Source organism: Anser anser, assembly GCF_964211835.1.
Source record: "Anser anser genome assembly, chromosome: 18".
Lineage (NCBI taxonomy): Eukaryota > Metazoa > Chordata > Aves > Anseriformes > Anatidae > Anser > Anser anser.
In genome coordinates, this window is record NC_139739.1 from 13,705,631 (window position 1) to 13,726,459 (window position 20,829).

A 20,829-nucleotide genomic window follows, 5' to 3' on the forward strand; every position below is an offset into this window, starting at 1 on the left:
ACCTCCCTCCCGGTGGCTGCGGATGGGGACAGCAGCAGTCTGAGCTCACCCGGACCCGGTTTCATCTCATTCATCGCCAGCAAAAGCCACTTCTGGCTCCCCTGCGTGCCGCACAAACTGCAGTTTCTCACTCTCTCCTCTCAGCCCGGCCGAGGACTTGGGAGCCGCTCCCCACGCTGTCCATTAAGCACTACTCGCGGCACCACGGCTCCCACCCGCTCTCGCTCGAGACTAATTAAGATGAATGCTAACTGTCCCCACCGCTCATTACCCAAGAGAAAATCCATTAGCGACTCCGGCGGAGCCGCCACCGTGCAAACCACCGCTGCATTCCTACGAGCAGCTGAATTTCTCCCCCTTTTCCCGACTTGTGGGCTCATGCCGGGCGGAGACACCTCAGGATGCTCGGGCTGGAGCAATGGTTATTGCACAAGAAGGCAGCCCTGCCTCAGTTTCCCCTCGGCTGTGATGATGTTTCCACATCGGGAAGCTGCACACGGGCTGCGGGGTTTGGAGGGGGAGATCGCTGCCTGCTGATGAGCGGCCTGGAATAACACGATTGAGCAGGAAGGAAGACGTAGGGATGTGAAAAAGCAAAAATAAACCCTCCTATAAATAACCCCTCCGGGCTGCACGGCGCGGTGAAGCCCCTTGCAGGCAGAGGCAGCTGCTTGGAGCGTGCCGCAGGAAGCTGGGGGGGCTGTAATAGCTGCCAGGGGTTTCGCTTCCCTCGGTGGGGAAAATTCTCCGTGTCCTTGCGCGGGCACCTCTGGGCACCCCCAAGGAGCAGGGCCCCTCCTGGGAGAGCCAGCAGCTCCCGTCTGTGCATCCTCAGCATCCCAGCGCCTTGGAGCATCCCCAGACACCAGCTCCTGCCTGTACCATGGCAAAAGGGGCTCCAAGATGTGGCAGGGACCCCAGGCACCGGGGAACATCCCTGCACCCTGCCCGGGGCAGCACCACGAGAACCCCAGCGGTGCTGCTGAGGATGTGGCAGCAGAATAAAGCCCCACGGGGAGCCCCAAAGGGAATAAAATGTGCCTGGGAATGACCTCAGGGCTAAGGGCCTTGCAGTCATGCATTTTCCCAAAAATCCAGAGACTGCTCTCTGCGCTTCCATCCACCACCCTCCTCCTCCTCAGCTCTCCAGCACCCTCATAGCCAGCCCAGCACCAGCACCGGCCACGAGCAGATCGTGCAGGAGGCAGGAGGAAGCTGAACAGCTCCCGGCTGAAACCGAAAAACTACAGCAATGCTGCTCCAGCCTTCGAAGAACAGGGATAAAAGTGGGTTCATGGCTGTAGGCGAAGAGCACGCAATGCTCAGTGATGCTGTGAGCACGGGTTGTTTTTCCAGCAATACCGTAACGCCGTATTTTGACCTTAAAAAGGACCGAGTGCAGCTGGGGAGGAAAAGAAAGCGGAGCGGCGTGCTTGGCAGCCCCATTAATGCATCAAGCGGCTGCGGCGCACGTATTTATTTTGTCAAAGCTGTCAAAAGCAGCACCTGAGCGGTTTTATATAAAGAGGCGTTAGAATAGGAAATACTTCAGAGCTAAATAAAATAAAATAAAATAAATTGCTCCACTCCTGGTGTTGAATAGAACTGGAGAGGCGAGCAGACCCGCGCCGCAAAGGGCTCGTGGCTCTGCGTCCCAAAATGCTGCCGGGAGAGGGATGGAAATTCAGCTTCACCTCGAGGAAACTCGGCTGCACTCATCATCTGGAGATGGGGGAGCAGCTGAATATTCAGGGATAGATGGATTTTACATGATGGCAGGTCAAGGCTCGGTGATCAGGAGAGACACGGGGGGATTCAACGCGTCTCTGCAGCAAGGTGCCTCTGCTTCTGTGCCCGAAGGCCACGTCTCCCTCCCCTGGCCCTGTCCCATGCACAGTTCTGGGGGTACCACAGGGACAAATACATCAGGAAAGGAAGGAAACGCTCCAGGAGACCATGACTCATCTTGCAGGGGCTCGGGAGCAAGGAGTCCCCATGGACAAGCCCTTGGAGCACCAGCCCTCCTTGAGCGCGCCCAGATTCCCACACTTCCGCTGCCCTTCTGGCTGTACCGAGGACAATGTGACGCAGCAGTTGCGCCCTGCTATGCCTGCAGATAGATTTCTGAGCCATTTCCACACCACCAGGCCACTCATGGGGCCTGCTGCCCCACTGCTTCACACCCTCCAGACGCCACCACTCACCCAGGCACCAGCCAGGGGACCACACAAAAACCCCTCCGGGACAGAAGCTGCCAAGACAGCACCATGCTGCTGGTTAAAACAAACCTCCCAGCTCCGTGTTTCCAGGAGATGAAACTGCCTGGCCCCACGCAGGAGGGTTTTGCTGTCCCACAGCATGCGTCACAGGAGATGGAGGACATCCCTCCACTAGGACAAGGAGGACTAGCCTCCTGGCACCTTATCAAGAGGTATTGTTGGCCTTCAGGAGGACTTTTTGGAAAGAAAACAACACGCATGAGATGCTGGGCCCTACCTGGTGATGATGGCGAGGTGCGGGGGGCTCATGCAGGCCCCCATGAAGAGCACCACGTTCTCGTGCCGCGTCTGTCGGTAGGCCATCACCTCCCGCTTGAAGGCCTTCAGCTGGTCCTCGTTGTCCCGCTCGATGTCGATGAGGCGGATGGCCACCTCCCCGTGCCAGCGGCCATGGAAGACCTGCCCGAAGCGGCCCTTGCCGATGAGCTCGCCGATCTCCAGCTGCTCGAAGGGGATGTCCCACTCCTGGAGGAAGATGCTGGTCTGGCTGGCCTTGCGGGGGAAGTTGCGGGCGGAGAGGAGCGAGAGGTTCATCTCCTCGAAGTCGTCCTCCGACTCCTGCGCCTCCTCGGCGCCTTCCTCGTTCTGCAGGAGGGGACAGGGAGGGGACCGTGAGCGGGGACCAGCACCCACCTGCTTGGGTGCTCAACGGGGCTGCACCACACAACACAACGCAAATTGGGGAACTGCTGCCAAGGGGATCCTTGCCCTGTGCCAAATTTTCAGTGCGTCTCATCAAATTTCACTGTATATAAACCTGGGGGCAGACACGAAGCCCATGAGGGACCCACACAGAGCCAGGTACTTCAAAATCACCGAGTCCAGCCATCAGCCTGCCCAGCCCCATCACCAAACCACGTCCCTCGGTGCCTGGGCAGGATTAGGCCTGGCTGTTAACTCGTTTATCTGCAGCTTTGCTGCAGAGATGCTAATCTCACCAGGTGCCTTGAAACATGCCTTGAAATGTCTGTAACATGGGTGCCCACAGAGCCCCAGACTGACCCAGACAGTTCTGTGCAATCATTTCTGGAGATGCACAGACAATAAAGGCATCAAAAGCCCAAATCCCCAAACTCTGGCTTAACCAACTTCAGTTTTGGGACTTTCCCTTTCACCCCACAAACAAAACCCACAGCAGCTCACCTCTGACGTGGGCTCCACTTCAATTTGAAGTAATGGATTTCCTTCCAGGCTGTTAAAAAAAAAAAAAAACAAACAACCGCGGTGTGAAAACAACGCTAGGTACGTCACTCTCACCCAAGGGATCAGTGAGGATAAGTGCTGGCTAATTAGCTTTGCTGCTAATTGGGGAGAGGCGGCCCTTCCCCACAAGTCGCAGCCATCCGAGGGGCTGATGGAGCACAGGAGGGGGGTGGATGGGATCCATTGCTGAAGTCCCGGGGGGGTTGGTGACAAGAAGCCCCCCAAGGACCTCGCAGCTTTGACCGTGTTGAAGCAGGGCTGGGGCAGGTATTTGTGGCACATTGAGGTGGTTTCTCAGATTTGACTTGTTTCTGACATCAGGACCTGGGGGGTGAAGGCCAACCCCATCCCAGAGGCAGGGCTGCATCAGCAGGAAGAAAGCGATGTAAAAAAACTCCCCGTCTCTGCCTCCTTGCAACCACTTTTCGTTCCCACATGCTCCTAGCACATAAACCCCTCACTGACACCATCCTCCCAAAAGGGCTCTTCTATAGGGCCCGGCACTCACATGGGGTTGGAGGTCACGGGGTGCAGGACCACCTGCGGGGCTCGGGTCGGCGTCTCAGGTACCACGTCTGGGGAGGAGAGAGCGCAGTGAGAGCCGGTGGGGTGCCCCTGGGGAGGCCAGCCCTCCCTCCAGCCCCCAAAAACCTTGGATCAGACCCGGGTGCAATTTTGGGGATAATCTGGGGCCGTCCAGCCCTGTAGTATCTTCATAGCGCTTGCGGTCCTGCAGCAATGTATGGGTTTGGGGGAGCATATTTGGGTTTGGGGGACCCAGCTCAACCTCCCTGCACGAGCCCAGCCATGCACCCACCCCCATGGGGACCCTCCCCTCTCCGAGAGCTGCAGCTCAGCACCCTGCATCATAGGAGAGCCTTACCTGGGAAAATGAACTGCTGCTTGTACTTGTAGTAATGGGAGGCTGCAAAAGAGAGGGGGGGGGGGGTAAACGCCAGCCAGGCAGGGCTGCGCCCAGTCCCCCACCACGAAACGCCAGCCCCGAGCCTGGTCCCTGCCCCACATCCCAGGGAGGACCCAATCCATCGCACACACGCTCCCTTGTTGGCTCCCTAAGCCCATCTGATGTGTGCAGAGGTATTTTTCCTCCTGTGCTTCCAGCGTACCCTCCGTACACACTTTTACTGTAAGCTCCACAGTGCTCGAGGGACGAGAGCCACCACGGTCGGGTTTGCTGTGTGTCAGCTCTTAAAACTTCACTCCTCCTTTTGCTGGCATCAGCGACCCCTTCACACCCGTAATTAACATCTGGGGAGTGCTGATGCTGCCTGTGGGATTCGGATGCCCAGTTTGCAAGCAAAAGCCCGCGGGTTTGAGCGGTGCGATCGGCCCGGCAGACACCAAGCGATGAATTTCCAGCTGCTTGCACCCGTTTTTGCCTGCTCCCGCCCATCAGCTCTGCAGCAGGACCCAAGCACACCTGAGCCAAGATCAAAGGAGACCCGGAGATAATTCTGGGCGAAAAAAGGTCACCGTGCTGCAACCCCCAAGCTCAAATCCTAATCCCCGAGATGACCATCTTGGTGAGGCCGCTCTGAACTTCCCGCGTGGGAAGATGAAAGCGCGGTGAGCCCCGCTTTGTGTCCGACCAGATCCTCTTCACTGCAGGGCACAGGGCAGGGGGTGAGCCCCTCTGAGCTCTGTGGGGCTGATCCTGCCCCGCTCCATCCCCGCTGGCTCGATGCAAGCCCCAGCCCGCGGGTCAGGAGGTGCTGCTGCCAGCTGCAGGCTTCCTTCTGCAGTTTGCACTTCAAAGGACATGAAATAATGTCCTTGGGGGAGGTTTCTTCTCCAGAAATAAAGTGTGATGGGGGCACCAAATATTCTGGGGGACCCCAAGACCCCCGCGGGGACCAGGGCTCGCTCAGGGAGTGGTTTGGGGATGTTTGGGGCCACACTCCTTGGACATCGGGACGCTTCAGCCCTAGAGGGTGGGAGCAGAAGAGGCTCTGCAGGTGGCACACATCCCCCCCATCTTCCTCCGCTGTCTTCCTCGTCCCCCCCAGCACCCTGCCCAGCCCCTGGCGTGCTCCATCCGGAGGGACCCAACCTCCTGGCTGCCCACCCAAAAGGGGTCATGAACCAAATGGGGTCACCAGCACCAGGCTGGCCACAAGTGTCTCAGAGTCTTGGAGCTGGGTCACAGCCGGGAGTCCCCCTTGTCACCCCTTTTTGGGACTGCTGGAGTGGGTGGGAGGGGAAAGTGGTGGCCATGGACAGCTGAGCCCCTGCATTTTGGGGCATTTAATGCACCTCCTGCATCCTGCAGCCACCAGGGACCAGCACCCTGTGACCATGTGTCCTTTTCCACCTTCCCTCTCGGTGGGATGAGCCATGTCAGATCCCCCCAGCACCAACAACTCCCCACGTGCACCCCGACCTGGCCCTGCAAACAGGAGGTGCATCGCCCCAAAGCACGGGGACGTCACCCCCAGGCACCCCAGCAGAGGGACAAGACCTTGTTTCCCACTGAGGCCACACACTGGGCACATGTTAAGGGGTGCCTGGAAAGGTTTTGGCAGCCTCGAGCCTCGGAGGTTGCTCACAGAGGTCCTGCTTCAGAGCTGCTCAGGACCAGCCTGGATAAAGCCCTGTGCTCTGACCCTGCTTTGAGCAGCAGCTTGGACAAGAGACCCCCGAGGTCCCTCCCGAATTATCCAAAACTCATTTCTGCTGCTTCTTCCCCTTTCCCAGCCTGGAGCAGACCCTTACCCTGAGGACACCCGCAGCAGACCCCCACACATGTGCTGGGGGGGCAGATGTGGAGGTGGGGAGCACGGCACATACCTGGCAGGTTGAACTGCTTCTGCTGGCGCGGGCACTGCGGCGATGGGTGCAGCGGGGACGGTGGCGTGGCACTGGGTGGCAGCGGCGGGGCCGGCGAGGACGGCGTGGAGGAGGTGGTGGAGGACGGGTTGCTGCTGGAGTCCGGCTGGTAGGGCACCGGGATGTGGTCCTGCACGACACGGAGAGGGGAGAAGGAGAGGGGAGATGGTGAGAGCAGTGCCGCTGCACAGTGCTGCAGCGCAGAGGGTGCCAGGTGACAAGTGGCAGTGACTCAAGTCTCCCTATTCCCATATTTTCAGGAGTCCTGGGGAACAACCAGAGCCCCAGCATGGCCAGGGGGGTGATTTCAGGCAGGATTGGAAGGACCAGCCAAGGCTCCTGCAGTCCAGGCAGCACCCGAACATCCCAAGACATCTCCCCGTGCCAGCTGACCTTGCCCTCCAATAATTGTTCCTAATCAAGGCAAGGACAAACGTGATGGGACACACTGGGATGGGTTATTCAGGGCCACCTGGGACAAAACAGGGCTGAGGACCTGAAGGATTTGAGTGTCTAGAGAGGAAAACTGGGGACAGAGTTCCCCACGTTGCCCACACCCATGCTGTCCAGCTTGGAGACATGTTGCAGGGTCTGATTTCCCCACTGGAGATGGGAGCTCCCCCTTGGCAAACCCCCCAGAAATCTGCACCAGCCTCCCAATTTTGTCCCATTTAATGAGGTTTTAAACGAGCTGGGCTTTCCAGGAAACCCACGTGCATTTTGTACAGTCCACCCTGACACACACGGCAGCCTTGGCTTGGCAAAATATTTTTTAAACCAACACCGAGCGCCACGAACAATGAGATTTTAATGCTGTGCACAGAGAACAGGATATCTCTAAAGAAAAGCTTTCAGAAACACCAACAAAAGAAGGGGCCCTGATGGATAAAGCACGTTTATAGAGGACACTTTAATGGGAACGGGAGCACTCAGGTCACAGCCTGGGACAAGCATGAACACGATTTCCTAGTGGCTGCTGATCCAGCAGTCGTTATCGGTCCTCCTTAGAAAAGCCCCATTGCATCCTCAGAGCCGAGTACAGCTCGGCGATCTGCACGTGCACATATTAGGACATACAGATATATGTATCAGCACGGGCATGAGTTTCATTTGTTGCTTTCAAAGCATGAGATAGGTCTACAAATATACAGCGTGCATCGTTACGCCCTGCTTAGGGGAAAGCTACGACAGGAGCACGGTGGCAGAAGGAGACTGGTGTTGCTGCCCTTCCTGTCCCAGCCCGTACCAGCGGGCTGAATCACTTCCCCAGTGCCCTCTAATAAAATAAAAGAGCGTGGCAGCTACATGAAAAAAATCACTGGAAGGATCTGCGATAGAAAGAAAAATGCATCTGGGTTTCTTTTAGCTTCCCGCGGCAGCTCTGCAGCCTCCCCAGGTGCCACCGAAGCCATTTGCACCACGCCATAACCACAACAACAACAAGGCAGATAATTACTCTGAGGATCTCCTAAGAGCCTGGGGCGTAAAAACTCTAAATTTCCTCCAAAATAAACCCATGCTGGTTTATTGCGATTAATGTAGCGCAGAGAAAGCAGCCAGGTGCACTGCCCGCTCTGCCTCGACCGGCGAGGCCAGGGACACGAGCAGACTCTGGGCTTGTCTGACTTGGAGCAGTTTTCCTGAAGTTTCAGGCAGCAGCACATGGTTTTTGAGCCATTTGAAAGAAATAAGCTTGGAGGATGCAGAATGCAGGGGGAAAGGTAGATGTGCCTAAAAACCCAAGGAGCCGCAGGAGAAGGAGATGCTCCACCCAGGGGAAAATCCACCGGTCCCCTCCTGCCCTAAGCACAGGGCACGTGAGCACGGGAATTTAATTAATTCTTTCCTTTAAGAATGACTTTCAAAGCTCCTGCATAGCAGAGGGGTTTGATGCTCCAGGGGAGGACACGGCCCGGGGCAAGTTGGGGATGGGGCTTCAGGGGTGATGGATGGACCCTGGGTGATGGACGGACCCAGGCAAGGGGCGGCCAAAGACCCAGCAAAAGCCACCGAAATTTTGATGATTCCCCTCTTGGGAGCACAGGAGGGGTCTGGGGCATTGAGGTAGGAGCAGAACCTCGGTGGCTGCCGGGCAGGGGTCTGGGCAGGGGTCGGGGACCACGCCACGCTGCTCACCTTGTTGAGCTTGTTGGTTTTGGGGAGCGTCTGGCTGACGTGCAGGTCCGAATACCTGGGGGGCTTCCGCAGGGGGTTGTTGATATCGCAGGGCACCGACTCTGTCCGGACTAACCTCGCTGCGGGGAGAGGGGACAGGGGGGACAGGGGTGGAGGGGGGGGGAAAGAGAGAAAGAGGGAGGCTGTAAAGGCGCACGTCGGAGAGCATCAGCAGCCGCCAGGAGCCCGGGGCTTCGGCCAGCACGAGCGTTTTCCCACCCAGTGCCACCATCCTCTTCCTTGCAGCAGGCCAAGGAGCCGGCTCAGAGCCTCCCACACGCAGCAGGGACGTTTTAGGAGCATTTGGGGGGGGGTTAATTCATTAATGCTGAACACCGGCTGCAGGGGCTGCCCCCAAGCCACATCACTCCTTGCTCCTGCCCTAAAACGTGCAGCAGGCAGTGCCGGCAATTTCTCGGCCCGCAGCCGTGACCCCAGTTTCTGGGAGTCGCCCACCGCCGAGCCCTGGTGCCACCAGCGCAATGCGTTTCCCTGGTATGGAACTGCTGAGCAGGCTTTTGGTGATCGGGTGGTGTTTAGCGCACACGAGCAGCCTTATTAGCTCAAAATTAAACTCAGAGCTGGAATTGGCTTTGAAAGCATTTCCCCTAAGTGATCTCAGCCCTTCGTCCTCCGCCGTCGGAGCACTCGGCCAAAAACTGGAAGAAAAGAGGTGGGAAGCGGCGCCCATCTTCCAGCTGCGAGATCTCCCTTTCCAGGCTTGCAAAAGTGCCCAAATTTCCAAATTTCTCTGTATTTCCAATGGATTCTCAGGGCAGGCAGCTCCGGAAACACGAGGAGAGCATCCGGAGGGGCACGGCCGGGACCCCCATGCACCGAGAGCCGCGGTGGGTCCGGGTGCCACGCGTGCGCCCTGAGTTAGCGAAAGGCTAAAACCTGTTGGCACTTACCCCGTGCGGTGGGGAATCTGAAAAGAAAAGGTGGCAGGGGGAGGGTGGGTGGAAGCGGTTTGCAATGCAAATCTGCCTCGCCCCGCACGGCTCGTCTCCCTACAAGCGGAAAAGACGGTCGGTAAAATTTTCACAGAGCGCCCAAAGCGGTTTCGGGAGCCTCGGGTCGAGGGCTCGGGCTCCCGAAAGTCGCCCGGGGGCTTCTGAAAGTTTTACCTGGAGGCAGCATCCCGGGAGGCAGAAGCGGAAGAAAGGCCCTTACCTCCGCGGTGGATGATCAGCAGGTGGCACGGAGGGGCCTCTTTGGTGCATTTGTTGTGGCACTTGAGCCTAAAGGGGGGGGACACGGAGAAAACCGTAAGGAATGGGGACGGACGCGGCCCCGGCGCATCGCCGTGTGCCCGGGGCCACGCAATTGTCCTCTGGGAAAAGCCTCCCTCCCTGCTCCTGCAACCCCAAATTGTAATTTCTGACTTTTAACCAAAATAACAGGAGCGTTTGTGGGACTTTTGGTGAATATTCTGCAATATTCTGGGGCATGGAGCCCACGGAGGGCTGCACCCCGCGGGCAGGCACATAGGCATCAGCAGGCTCCCACCCCAAAATGTTCCTGTTTGTTCCCAATTAGGGATGGGAAAGAGTCCGGAGCCTGTGGATGGGGAGAGCCAGGGGAAAAGGGAAAAAAAATAAAACACAGGAAAGAATTCAAAAACCAAGGGCAGAGGAGGAAAAAACGGCGGCAGCTACAAGTCAATGAGCTGGGTAATGAAAATTCAGGAGTCTTGCATGTTGGCTTTTATTACAAAGCCATTCCTAGAGGGAAAGGTAGAGATTAATTCAGTAGCTGAGGCTTGGGGGTTTTTTTGCTCTGTTTGTTTGGTTTACCTGCATTTCCCCTCCCCCTCGTTTGGGTAGGGGAACATAGCACGGGGCCAAGCAGCTACGGCAAAGTCAGCAAACACAAATATTTTGTGTTCATCCCAAGTTTTTAAAATACTTGGGATTCATTTGCTCTTTTCTGAGCAAACACAGGAAGCAGGAGCAGGACAGATCCTGGCCGTTTTTCAGCCCTTGTACACACAGGGGGAAAGGGGAAGAGCTCCCAAGGGAACAGGGTGATGCGTGCAGGAGGTGGCTCAAGTGAAAAATAAGCTGAAGAATCACCACTTAAAAAAAAAAGAAAAAAAAAAGTGTTTTTTAATGTTATCACTTCCAGAAAACCTCCACCACCACCCAGAACTGCACAATAGCTCCGCATTCCTTGCCCGGGTTTAAATCCCACTTTGCTAACTCATCAGCATTTAATCAACGGCCCCAGCGATCGTTATCGCTTGATAGCCCCAGCTAACTCAGTTACCAGCAGACAATCAGCAAATTCCCAGCACTGATCCCTAGCAGAGGCAATTGCGCCTCCAGAAGCAGTTTCACTAAGTGCTGATGCCTGCACAATACCGCGCAGGAGACGGGCGACCCTGGATTTTAAGTGGCATTACCATCCTCCTCGCTGTCTTTTCCCAGCCTTGCCCAAAAAATGGAAATGGACCCTCCGCCGCCGTCCCTCTCCTTTGCAAAGCATCTTAATTGGGCTCGTGGGTGGGCTGGCTGCTTGCCACCACGTGCCTGCCAGGAACTAGAAGCCCCTGCGACTTTCGCTGGGGAATAAAAGGAAGGATTTGGGCCAAAGCTGGGCGCGAAGCCCCCGTGCTGCCTGCAGGTGCACAGCTCCACACGGCACCCTGCCAGGCGAGCAGCCCCGGTGGGCAGCAGCCTCCCCAAGGACCTGCTCCCCTCCCTTCATGCAGACCTGACCTGGCCTCAGCCCTGTTTTGGGGCTTTTTTCACCCAATCCCATGTCTCGTCAAGGCTTCCTACAAGGTGGCGGGGTGCTGGCTGCTCTCCCCGTGCCCGAGCCCCTGCCCGGCTCCACCACCAAAGCCCTCGTGATGCCCCAGGAGCTGCACGCGGAGCTAGCTCCGTACTTGCAGTTTTTGCACTTCAAGCCAAACAACATTCCTTTCCCGCAGACGGTGCAGGTCTGAGACATCCAGTACTTGGTGGAAAACCTGCAGGGAGAAAGGCAGAGGGTGGCTGGGGCCGGGCACAGTGGCACTGCCCTGTCCAAGCACCCTCCTCCAGCACCAGCACCTCCAGGAGTCTGCCAAGCCGTGATTTATCCCTCCTGTGCTGCACTCAGTGCTGCTACAGATGAGAGGCATCACTCTAAGGATGCCAAAACACCTCTCTAAGTCTCCCTCTGGTTCATGCAGGCTGCTCCAAAGAAGGTCCGAGCAAGCCACCGAGAAGGACTCCTTGCAGCTCCCCAGTTTTGCCCACCCGATGTTGAGTCCAGGGCTCCAAAAATTCCCCCTTGCCCCAGGGCTCGGCTTCCCAGCCCGCACTGAACAGCAGCCCCGAGGCAATTTCCCGTGTTTCACCTTCCTGCCGCAGGTACAGAAGGGCAATAAACCAGAGATAGGAAATTTGCCGAAGGTTGGCAGGGTCGTGGGTAATACATGGCTTTTATTGATAGCGGCTGGAGCCTTATCTAACGCAAATCGGAGCTGAAATGGAATTTAAATGGGCTGCTAGGACAGCACAGCCAAGCATGGGAAACTGGGAATACGACACAGAGCCCCCGTCCCGGACAAGAGGAGGAAAAGGGGAGGCTCATCGCATCCCATGCGCTTTGCTGAGGCTGCTGCGTGTCCCCACGGGGCACAAGGAGAGGCCAAGGATGGCTCCGGCGTCCCCAGCGCTTGCTCCCATCCCACACCAGGGCCAGCGTACCTGTGCTTTATGGAGTTTCCCAGGTCTCGTCGGGGGATCTGTGGGGACCAGCGAGGCACTGACAGCGTGTCTGCATGGGACGAGACAAGGAAACCACCGGAGTTAACAGAGGCGAAAGCCAGAGGTGACATTTTCATGGGGGGAGCAGAGGACGCACCCAAAAACGAGGTTTTGCCAAACTTTTCGCTTGGAGACCCCCCGGTAGTCCCCATTTTTCCAAAGGAAGACACATCGAGATTTGGGTCTGGGGGGGATCGGGGTGTGCTGCCCCTCCGGCTGCCCCCACCACCTGGTTTGGGGCAGGAGGGGGGTGGGAGCCCCTGCACCCCCCTGTGCACACATGGGTGTGCGAAAGCTGCCGGAGCCACTTAGCAGTTTCCAAACAAGAAAAGGGAAAACGAAGCATAAATGGCAGCGGCGCCGTTTATTAATAAGACATCACGTCTTGGGGTTGCATTTCTGGCTGAACAAAAAGCCGAGCGTCAGCCGCTTGCAAGCCAATTTAACTCTTATTCAAGCTGATGATTAAAAAGAGAAAGCAGCCTCCGTATGCTTCTGCTGGGGGAAAAGGAAGGAGAAAGGGCAACGGGACCTTGGCTGGGTGAGGAAAACGAGGTTTGGGGATTTGGAGGCTGGGTGTTCAACGAGGGGTTCACCGGGGGCCTGCACGAAGCGAGCCGGCCCCAGCTGCAGCGCCGGCCGTTTGCTTGGCGTGCCAGCAAATCCCTGGCTAAACACACTTCCAATATCCCCCCTACGAGCGGGGAGAGCCGCTGTTTGCTTTAATATCCCATTTTAATAATTGCGCTCTGGCTGAAGGTTACATTTCCATGCCTGCGCCCACCGCCGCTGTGGCTGGAGCCCGAGCATCCCCAAAAACAGCCCAGCACCGGCAGCATCCCCAGCACAGCTTCTCCAGCCCCGACAGACCCTAAAGCACGGTCAGCAATTAAGATGTTTGAGGACTACAAAGCCAATTAAGGTAATTGCTGCCTGTGTTTTATACCGGTGGCACTCGTGCTTCTCCCGCATCAGCGCTCCCCAACCCCAGCACCATCCATCCTGCTGCCCCTACACCCACAACCTACAGGGAATGGATAGATTTTGGGGACCACCCTCCAAGCCCAGGGCTGGTGTGGGAAGCAGTCAGACCGCTCCGCACCCAGTCCTGCAGCACCAAGCTCTATTCTCCCCTAAATGCCATTTTCTCATCTGTAAATCACATTAAACAAATAAAATCCACCCCCCCCCCCCAACCGGTCCTTGATGAACCAAACAGGCAAGAACAGCTCCTCTCCCCGAATTAAATTACAACCTCCGCTTCAGCATCCACAATTTATTTCCACTAACTTTCAGCTGGCCTCAATTAAATCCTGCCATCCCGGGGAGGGGGAGAGGGGCGAGGCAGAAAGCTGGCCGAGGCTTTTAATTACTTTCTAAATGTGCTCGCTGCAAAATTTATTAAAGTGTATCGGGGATTTTAACCTCCGAACAAAAATGAGACCGACGTGATTCACAGTTAATTATTTCCATTACGGGGGACGACACACGCAAAGCAGAGGCCTCCAACAATAGGGCTGCTGTTTGCGGGGTCGGGACGCACCGAGCAGCGTGCAGGAGGGCAGGGGGAGCACCCCGTTGCCGCCCCAAGGATTTGGGGGCTTTTCAAGTTAATTGGCAATTCTCCCTTTTAACTTGTGAGTTGAGTTGTGCAGCTAGGGGAACAGCTTTTTCTTTTTTCCCATGGGTGATATTAATCGAGGGTTATGCCCAAAGGGAAGGCAGGGATGCTTCCATGCAGGCAGCGGCATCCTCCCAGCATGGCACAAATAATCCCATCAAAACCCCAAAATCACCAGGATGAGGGGCAATTGCAAGACAAAGCCTCGTGGCCACGGGATGGGAGCAGCATGTCGCACCGCCACAAAGGGGATGAGCCGCTTTTGGGGTAGATTCCTGCTGGTTTGGCACTGCTCGCACCCCTTTCGCAGTGGGCATCTCCAAGCACCTGCGCTGCGCCCCAGCTGCACCGGGGAGATTTTGTTTGCCCGGTGAGAGGAGAGGGCAGGGAAGAGCTGGCTGCAGGGATGCCAAGAGCCCAGCAGGGACCCTGCCGTGACAGCCTGCCCCTGCATTTTGGCAGCATGGAGCCTCATCACCAAAACCAAGCTGCCCTGTGACCATTAGCATCTCCTCACCTCCCCTGCCCCGCCATCATTCATTGCTGCACCACCTGCAGCCTCACTCATGGCCTGAAAATCAGAGCTCTTTAACCATATTTCTCCTTCCACCAGTGCACGAGGACAGTTTTAGGGTGGCGTTTTATCCCCCTCTCCTCCCAGGTGCATGGGGTTGATTTCAGAGGATGACAGAGCGGAGACCCCTCCGTCCCCACATCCCCCATCGCCTGCTGGAGTTGCTGCCCCCGGGATGCAAACCCCTCCTCGTGGAGCATCACCGCCCCCCCGGCTGGTGGGTACCAGCACTGTCCCACCCCAAAACCACCCCAAAACCTCTGTGCTTTCACCACCGCCACTGCATCGCACTCGCAAGCGGCTCCTCGCTCGGCACGGCGCGCTTTATCCCCGACCGACAGCCCGCGCTTGACGGGGATCAAATGTGCCAAGAGACGTCGGGGGGGGGGGGACGGTGACAGCCGCGTCCGGTGCAGCAATGACAGCAGGGACAGGAGCGAGGAGCTCCTGTCACCTCGCGGCGGTGACAGGCGGCGGTGACGGGTCCCTGAGTGGCACCCGTGCGCGGCGCAGGTGACGGGGCCGGGATGCGGGTGACGGGGCTGTGACGCCCCCCTGGCCCCCGCAGCCCCCACCCGCTGCCGGAGGAGGATGCCTGAGCGATGCTTTGCACGGAGAAGGGCAGATGGAGCTTCCCTGTGTCCTTTATTTGGGGTTTCCCCCCTCCCCGGGGACAGATGGTGCCCCAGGGCTCAGCATCGCCCTTGCTAAACGTGCCTGGAGCACCGCGCGGGGATGGGGTACGCTGAGCTCAGCCACAGGTGGGACTGTTTTGGCACGCTGTCTGCCTTACCCCCCTCCTGGCACCCCTCTGGACGCCCGGAGAATTTGGGTGAATTTGTTGTCAATCATGGTGGCAGCCCAACAAGCAAAGCCTCCCTCCCGGTACTGCAAACAGCACGGGGCTGTTTTCGCAACACGAGCGGGAGGGATAAGATGGATGGAAGGGGACAAGGAAGGTGGCTTTGCTAGGGCTGAGATACCGGGGGGAGGGATAAGGGGCCTCCTTCTCCCCCAGGAAACCATGTGCCAAAAACGGGACATTTCTCCCCATAGTGATGGGGGATGCTGGCAGAGGTCACTGCCCGCACGGAGCCGAGCCAAGCTCACCAGCAAACTGCTCCACGGCAAAGGGTCTGGGGGCACCCGAGGGTGCAAATCCCCTCTGCAAGGCACCTCCACACCTTGTGCTGGTTGGTTTTGAGGCCAAAAGAGGATGCGACATCTCCCCAAAGAGCAAAGGAAGGTGCAGCGATGCTCAGAGTAGCATCCCTAGCAGCTTTCCCCACGCAACGTGAACTCTGTGCAGAATTCGGGCTAGAAAGGGGTTCGGCCCCCCTCCTCCACTAGTGCACACAGGGTGGAAATGTGTCAGGGTGGCCACACCTGGGAGCAGGCAGCAGCAACCCGCGTCCCTACGGGATCACGCTGCGCTGCGCCATGGCGCGGGGACGTCCCCGCTGCAGCTGGAAGGAGGCTCCACGATCCCGCGGGCCAAGACGAAACCTCGGCTCATCAAAAGCAGCCGAGGAGAACAAGGCAGAGCTATTTCCAGAGCGTCTCTGCTAGGGAAACAGAAGTCACTTCATCATAACGGCAGTTCCTCTTTGCGGCGTGACAATCCTATTTATACAGCCGGAACGTCGCCTTCAGTCACTTCACTGGCTCAAATGCCTCCGTTGGGATTTTTCTCCCCATTCAGAGCCTACAGAGGCTGTTCAGAGGGTAGGAAATGCTACGAGGGGAAGACTTTGAGGGGCCGCTGCTCAAAGCTTCACGTACCAGGGGATGCTCCGTGCTCCCAGGCTAGGGAAGAGCCTCTGCTGTGCGCCGTACATTCAGCAAGGTGCCTGCACGTGGAGGCATCGCAGGCAGCCTGGGCTTGCTGGGGGCTGACGGTGGGGTTTTCCCTCCTGGGACGTGCAGGGTGTTGGGTCGCGTTGGGTTGTACCGGGTGCTCCTTTCATTCTGCAGGGTCAGACAGCAGCTGGAGAAGGGCAGCAGTGAGGATGGTCCCTGCACACCAAGAGCCACGTCCCCAGGTCCTCAGTGTCCCCCTGGCCACCAAGCCCAGGTGTGGGAGGGCGCCTGGTCCCCGGGCACCAGCAGCTTTATCTCCCGCAGCATCTCCAGCGAGGGGCTGCGCTCCCAGCAGTTCCCTGCCACTCCCTTCCCCTGCCTTCAGCACCACGTTGGTGTCCTGAAGATGCTGGAAATATTAAGAATAAATGCACCTGCAAGTGGCTCTTGCCAGGCCAGGACACCCGGCTAACAGAGGTGCTGTTAGGAGGGTCTGCAGCCATCAGCCTTTAGGATAAATAGGAGATCCATCCTGACCCGTGGGTGCTCCCAGCAAAGCCACAGGGTGGTGGCTCCTAAATGAGCTTGGCTCAAGGGCAGGCATGGGGCCGGGGTGCTCCTTGGGGACCACGAGGTGCACGAGCACAAGGGGGAAGCTCCTGCACCTCGGCGCGGGGCGAGCCGCAGGGACATTTACTCCTCCCCAGAAATAAACGGGCTTCTGCGCCGCTCGCCGTAACTCATCTTCTTGCCGCGACGTAACGAGCCCTGGCTTCAAGCTCCATTAAGCCCCAGCAAATCATCGCCCCTCAGTGCAGCCAGCACCATGCTCAGCACCCGCTGGCCCGTGCAGGATGCTCCTGCTTATTTTTCCTTTCATCGCGTTTCCCCGCAGCCTGCTCGGCGCCCAGGACCGAGGGCTGATGAACGCACGGACGCTGCTCCTGCAAGGATCTCGCTCTGTAGCTGATGCTAAAACCTCTCAACAGGGATCATCCTCTCTCCACGGCTCACTTCTAGCTCCAGAAACAAACATTCACGGCAGCCAAGGAAGTCAGAGGGCCAAGGGGAGGGAAATGCGAGAGGACACCTCTCCGGCAGCGCTAGTCGTTTGCTAGTCCATCACTTTTCATTGTCTCACGCTCCTGCTCTGCCACATTACATCAGGTTATCACGCCACGGGACGTAATCCCACGCTGATGCATGAGGGAGCCTAATGCAACCAGACACATCAGCGGTTTGCTGAGAACGGGCTTTATTTCTTGGTTTCTGGTCCGCTACTCCCCGTCGGTCCGGGCTGCAAGTCGAACTCAGCCGGTGCTGCGGGGGGAAGAGCGATGCAAAAATACCCTCGCCCCAGGCCAATCTGCTGGCCATGCCAGCCCGAGTCAGGTAGCCGGGCATCTCTCTGGAAATAGCAGCGCCTGCCCTCGGAGCTGCTGCCAGGTCCCATTGTCCCCAGAGCCCCAGAAGCGGGAGCGGCGGGACGCCAGGCGCAGCTCGGTGACTCTTCTGTGCCGCCAAATGGCAGCTGATGGGGGCGAAAAAAGAAAGCAAGAAGTGGAACTAGATGATCTTTTAGCCTCTTTCCAACCCAAATAGTTCAGTGACTCCGTGAAATGACGAGGTCTTTGCTGGCAGGGTGCTGGGTGAAGCAGGGGCCCTGCGATAGCGGCACAGGGCAAGGAGCGAACCCACAGGAGCTTTGGGGCTGAGCATCACACCTGGATCCTAAAAGCTTCAGGTCTTACAGAAGGCACCGGGATGTGAGCATCAGGCTGCCCCTCCTGGCCAGCAACACGCTGGCTCAGCTCCTCAGACCAAACCCCCCAAAAGCACCTCCAGGAATGAGGGCGAGCAGCCCCGTGCAGCCCCCAAGGCAGGATCTGGGCCGGCTGCCACGATCCAGCACCATGGGGCTTGCAGCAGGCTCAGCACCTCGCACAAAGGCAAAACCACGGCTGCGATCACAAAGGATCCCTTGAGAAACACCCACCAGCAGTAAAAGGCATCACCACCGACCCATCCAGCACGGGGAAAGCTCATGGATTTCCCACCTCCAAGCAGCCAATCTCCTGCACTCGTTACAATACCATAAATCCATTTGCACATCTCCCCATCCCTTACCGGTGCTTTTGCACCTACCCAGAGTTACGTCCTCCAGTTTGCAGGTTTTGCACGGCACACCCGCGTGCCTGCCGGCGGTGCCGCGCCGGGACTTACTTGCTGAGAAGGTGGCGTCGGTATGGACGGGAGGCGTGGAGGGGAGGAACGGCGGGTACCCCACGAAGAAGGACCGCAGGGAGCGCTCGGAGAGCAGCGGGGAGCGCTGCGAGGGGATGTTCTCACAGCTGCCCACGCTGTTGTGGATCTTGAGGTTCAAGGGCTTGTTCTTCTTCTTTACCCTGGGAGAGAAAGGAGAGGAGAGTGAGGGGCAAAGGACCTGGAGGGGTTTGCTCGCACGATGCTCCCCAGGGAGTGATGTTCACCCAGCAAGACGCTGCACTGCCCCATAAATCTAGCGATAATTAGACCCACATCCCTGGGAGAAGTCTCAATCCCTCCCGGACATCCAAAAAATATAGGGAATTTTCATGAAGTGTTAAGAACACGCTGCACTGGAGAGCTCTGCCACCCACAAAGCCTGGCTGGGAAGGGACGGCTGGTCCCAAAGCGCCTTCGGTCCCAAAAGTGTCCCTGAAGCCCTCGTTGGCCCAGCAGCTCCCATCCCCATCACATTGCAATAGCAAAAGGTGGAGAGCAGCACCGGCTGCTGTGCCCAGAGCAGCTTCTGGGAAAGACAGCTCAGCCCCTGTGGAGGATTTGGGGCAGAAAGACCCTTTTTGAGCAACAGCCCTTGGTGATCATGGTCCAGCTGTGGACAAGGGACCTCCTGCGCTCCCAGCATCACAGTGCCTGTACCGATGGTACAGTTAGCATCGACATGCAGCTGAGTTTCATCCTCTTATTCAGTCTGCTGCCTTTGATTCCTGGCCACATCGTTATCATTTTAATTAGACTAAAACCAATGTGGGAGCAGAACGAATCGTGGCACCTCTGCAACAGCAACAGCTGGGCGCATCCAGCCGCAGCCCAGGAGGGAAACCCACAGCAGCTGGCCCCAGAGCTAAACCAAGCGCCGTGCAATGCCAAGAAATGCTGTGCCATGCCATGCTTTGCTGTGCAATGCCAAGAAGTGCTGTTCCATGCCATGCCATGCCGTGCTATATCACTAAAATGCTGTGCCATGCCGTGCCGTGCCATGCCATCCCACGCCACGCTGCGCAATGCTGCAAGCCCTGCTGCAGCAGAGGACAGGAGAGCATAAACCCCAGCACTGCTCTCTCCAGAAACTTTCCTCTTCGTGCCCATCAGCTGCTGCCCTGCGAGCACCTGCACGCCCCAGGCCCCGCTCTGCCCCTGCTCCAGCAGCGCTGACCGAAGCTGCCCCCCCGGCCGCGCATCCCCCTGCGCAGCACCCGGGCATCTGGCCCTGCCAATTGGTAGGAAATGACCACGCTGCGCTCGCCAGCCCGCGTTAGCATCTGAAAATTAACCCGCCCTCTAATAAGCTAATTGTTTCCTTGCACAGGAAAAGCTGCTGCTGCTTTTAGGGTCTCTATAATGACTTCTTTGGGCACACCGCGCGCACGACTGCTGCAGTGATGCAATGCACCAGCGGTCAGTGCTGGCCATGCCCTGCACCGATCCTGACCCTAAAACCCCATCCCTTAGGAATGCGAATCCACAAAGCACCAATGTCAGAGCCGGTCTGACCCCTGCACCTGATCCCACCCAACCTTCCCATGCAGACCCAGAGGTCCAAGCACCACCGGTGCGGCTCTCCCCGAGCCCCCCTGCGCTCGGCCCAAAGAGCTTCCTGCAGCACGGTGATTAGCCACTAATCTCATTTTTTTCCACCCATAAATCAGTTCCAGACCAAATATTTACCGAGAGCATCATTTCCTCGCCAAGCAGGGCTGGTGACAGCTCTCATTATTAGGAAGGATGAGTGATTTTGGACAGAGAGAGATTTTTCCTCTCTCCCTGCTTCTTCAGAAGGAAGAATAATAAATACACGCAAAATCCTTGACCCCGCACGGAGACCCACGAGGGTGGGCCCACTGGATGGGCCACAGCCTCGGTCCTCTTTCCCATCCCAAAAAAGGGGGTTGGGGAGCAAAGGCTTGCCACCACCATGGAGAGGAATGAGGTGCTGTGGGAGCTGGGTGCTGCAGCAGGAGCATCCTCACAGGGATGTTCACAGGGACAAGTTTCCCCTGTGGGTGCTGCTGTGACCCCCCCACAAGCACCCCAGCACTGGGGACAGCACAGTCCTGGCCATTAGGGACCCCCACAGCGCCCCTGGGTGCTGGGGGACAGGTTTGTAGGACGGAGCAGGAGGCAGCACAGTGCACGGCCACCCCATCCTCCTGGGGAAGGTGGCGAGGGGGGTGGCACGAACCCCTGGCACCCCGAGAAGCAGCGTGGTTCCTCTGCTTCCCCACCACCTCCTCCTGGCCCCTCAGGGCTGGCCGAGCTGGGGAGGTGACAGCTTGACAGCCGCAGACA

General features: G+C 57.7%; 1 protein-coding gene across 1 annotated transcript in view; it reads right to left on the reverse strand.

Moving 5' to 3' along the window:
• KSR2 (kinase suppressor of ras 2) overlaps positions 1-20,829 on the reverse strand; it is a gene marked incomplete at its 3' end in the record, with an annotated part of 54,837 nt that overhangs the window by 15,066 nt on the left and 18,942 nt on the right. Inside the window, 10 exon segments of the mRNA XM_083803328.1 lie at positions 2,497-2,864; positions 3,423-3,471; positions 3,991-4,057; positions 4,366-4,407; positions 6,291-6,459; positions 8,466-8,584; positions 9,678-9,745; positions 11,395-11,478; positions 12,203-12,272; positions 18,481-18,662. Of these exon segments, the coding sequence (XP_083659454.1) occupies positions 2,497-2,864; positions 3,423-3,471; positions 3,991-4,057; positions 4,366-4,407; positions 6,291-6,459; positions 8,466-8,584; positions 9,678-9,745; positions 11,395-11,478; positions 12,203-12,272; positions 18,481-18,662 (1,218 nt within the window).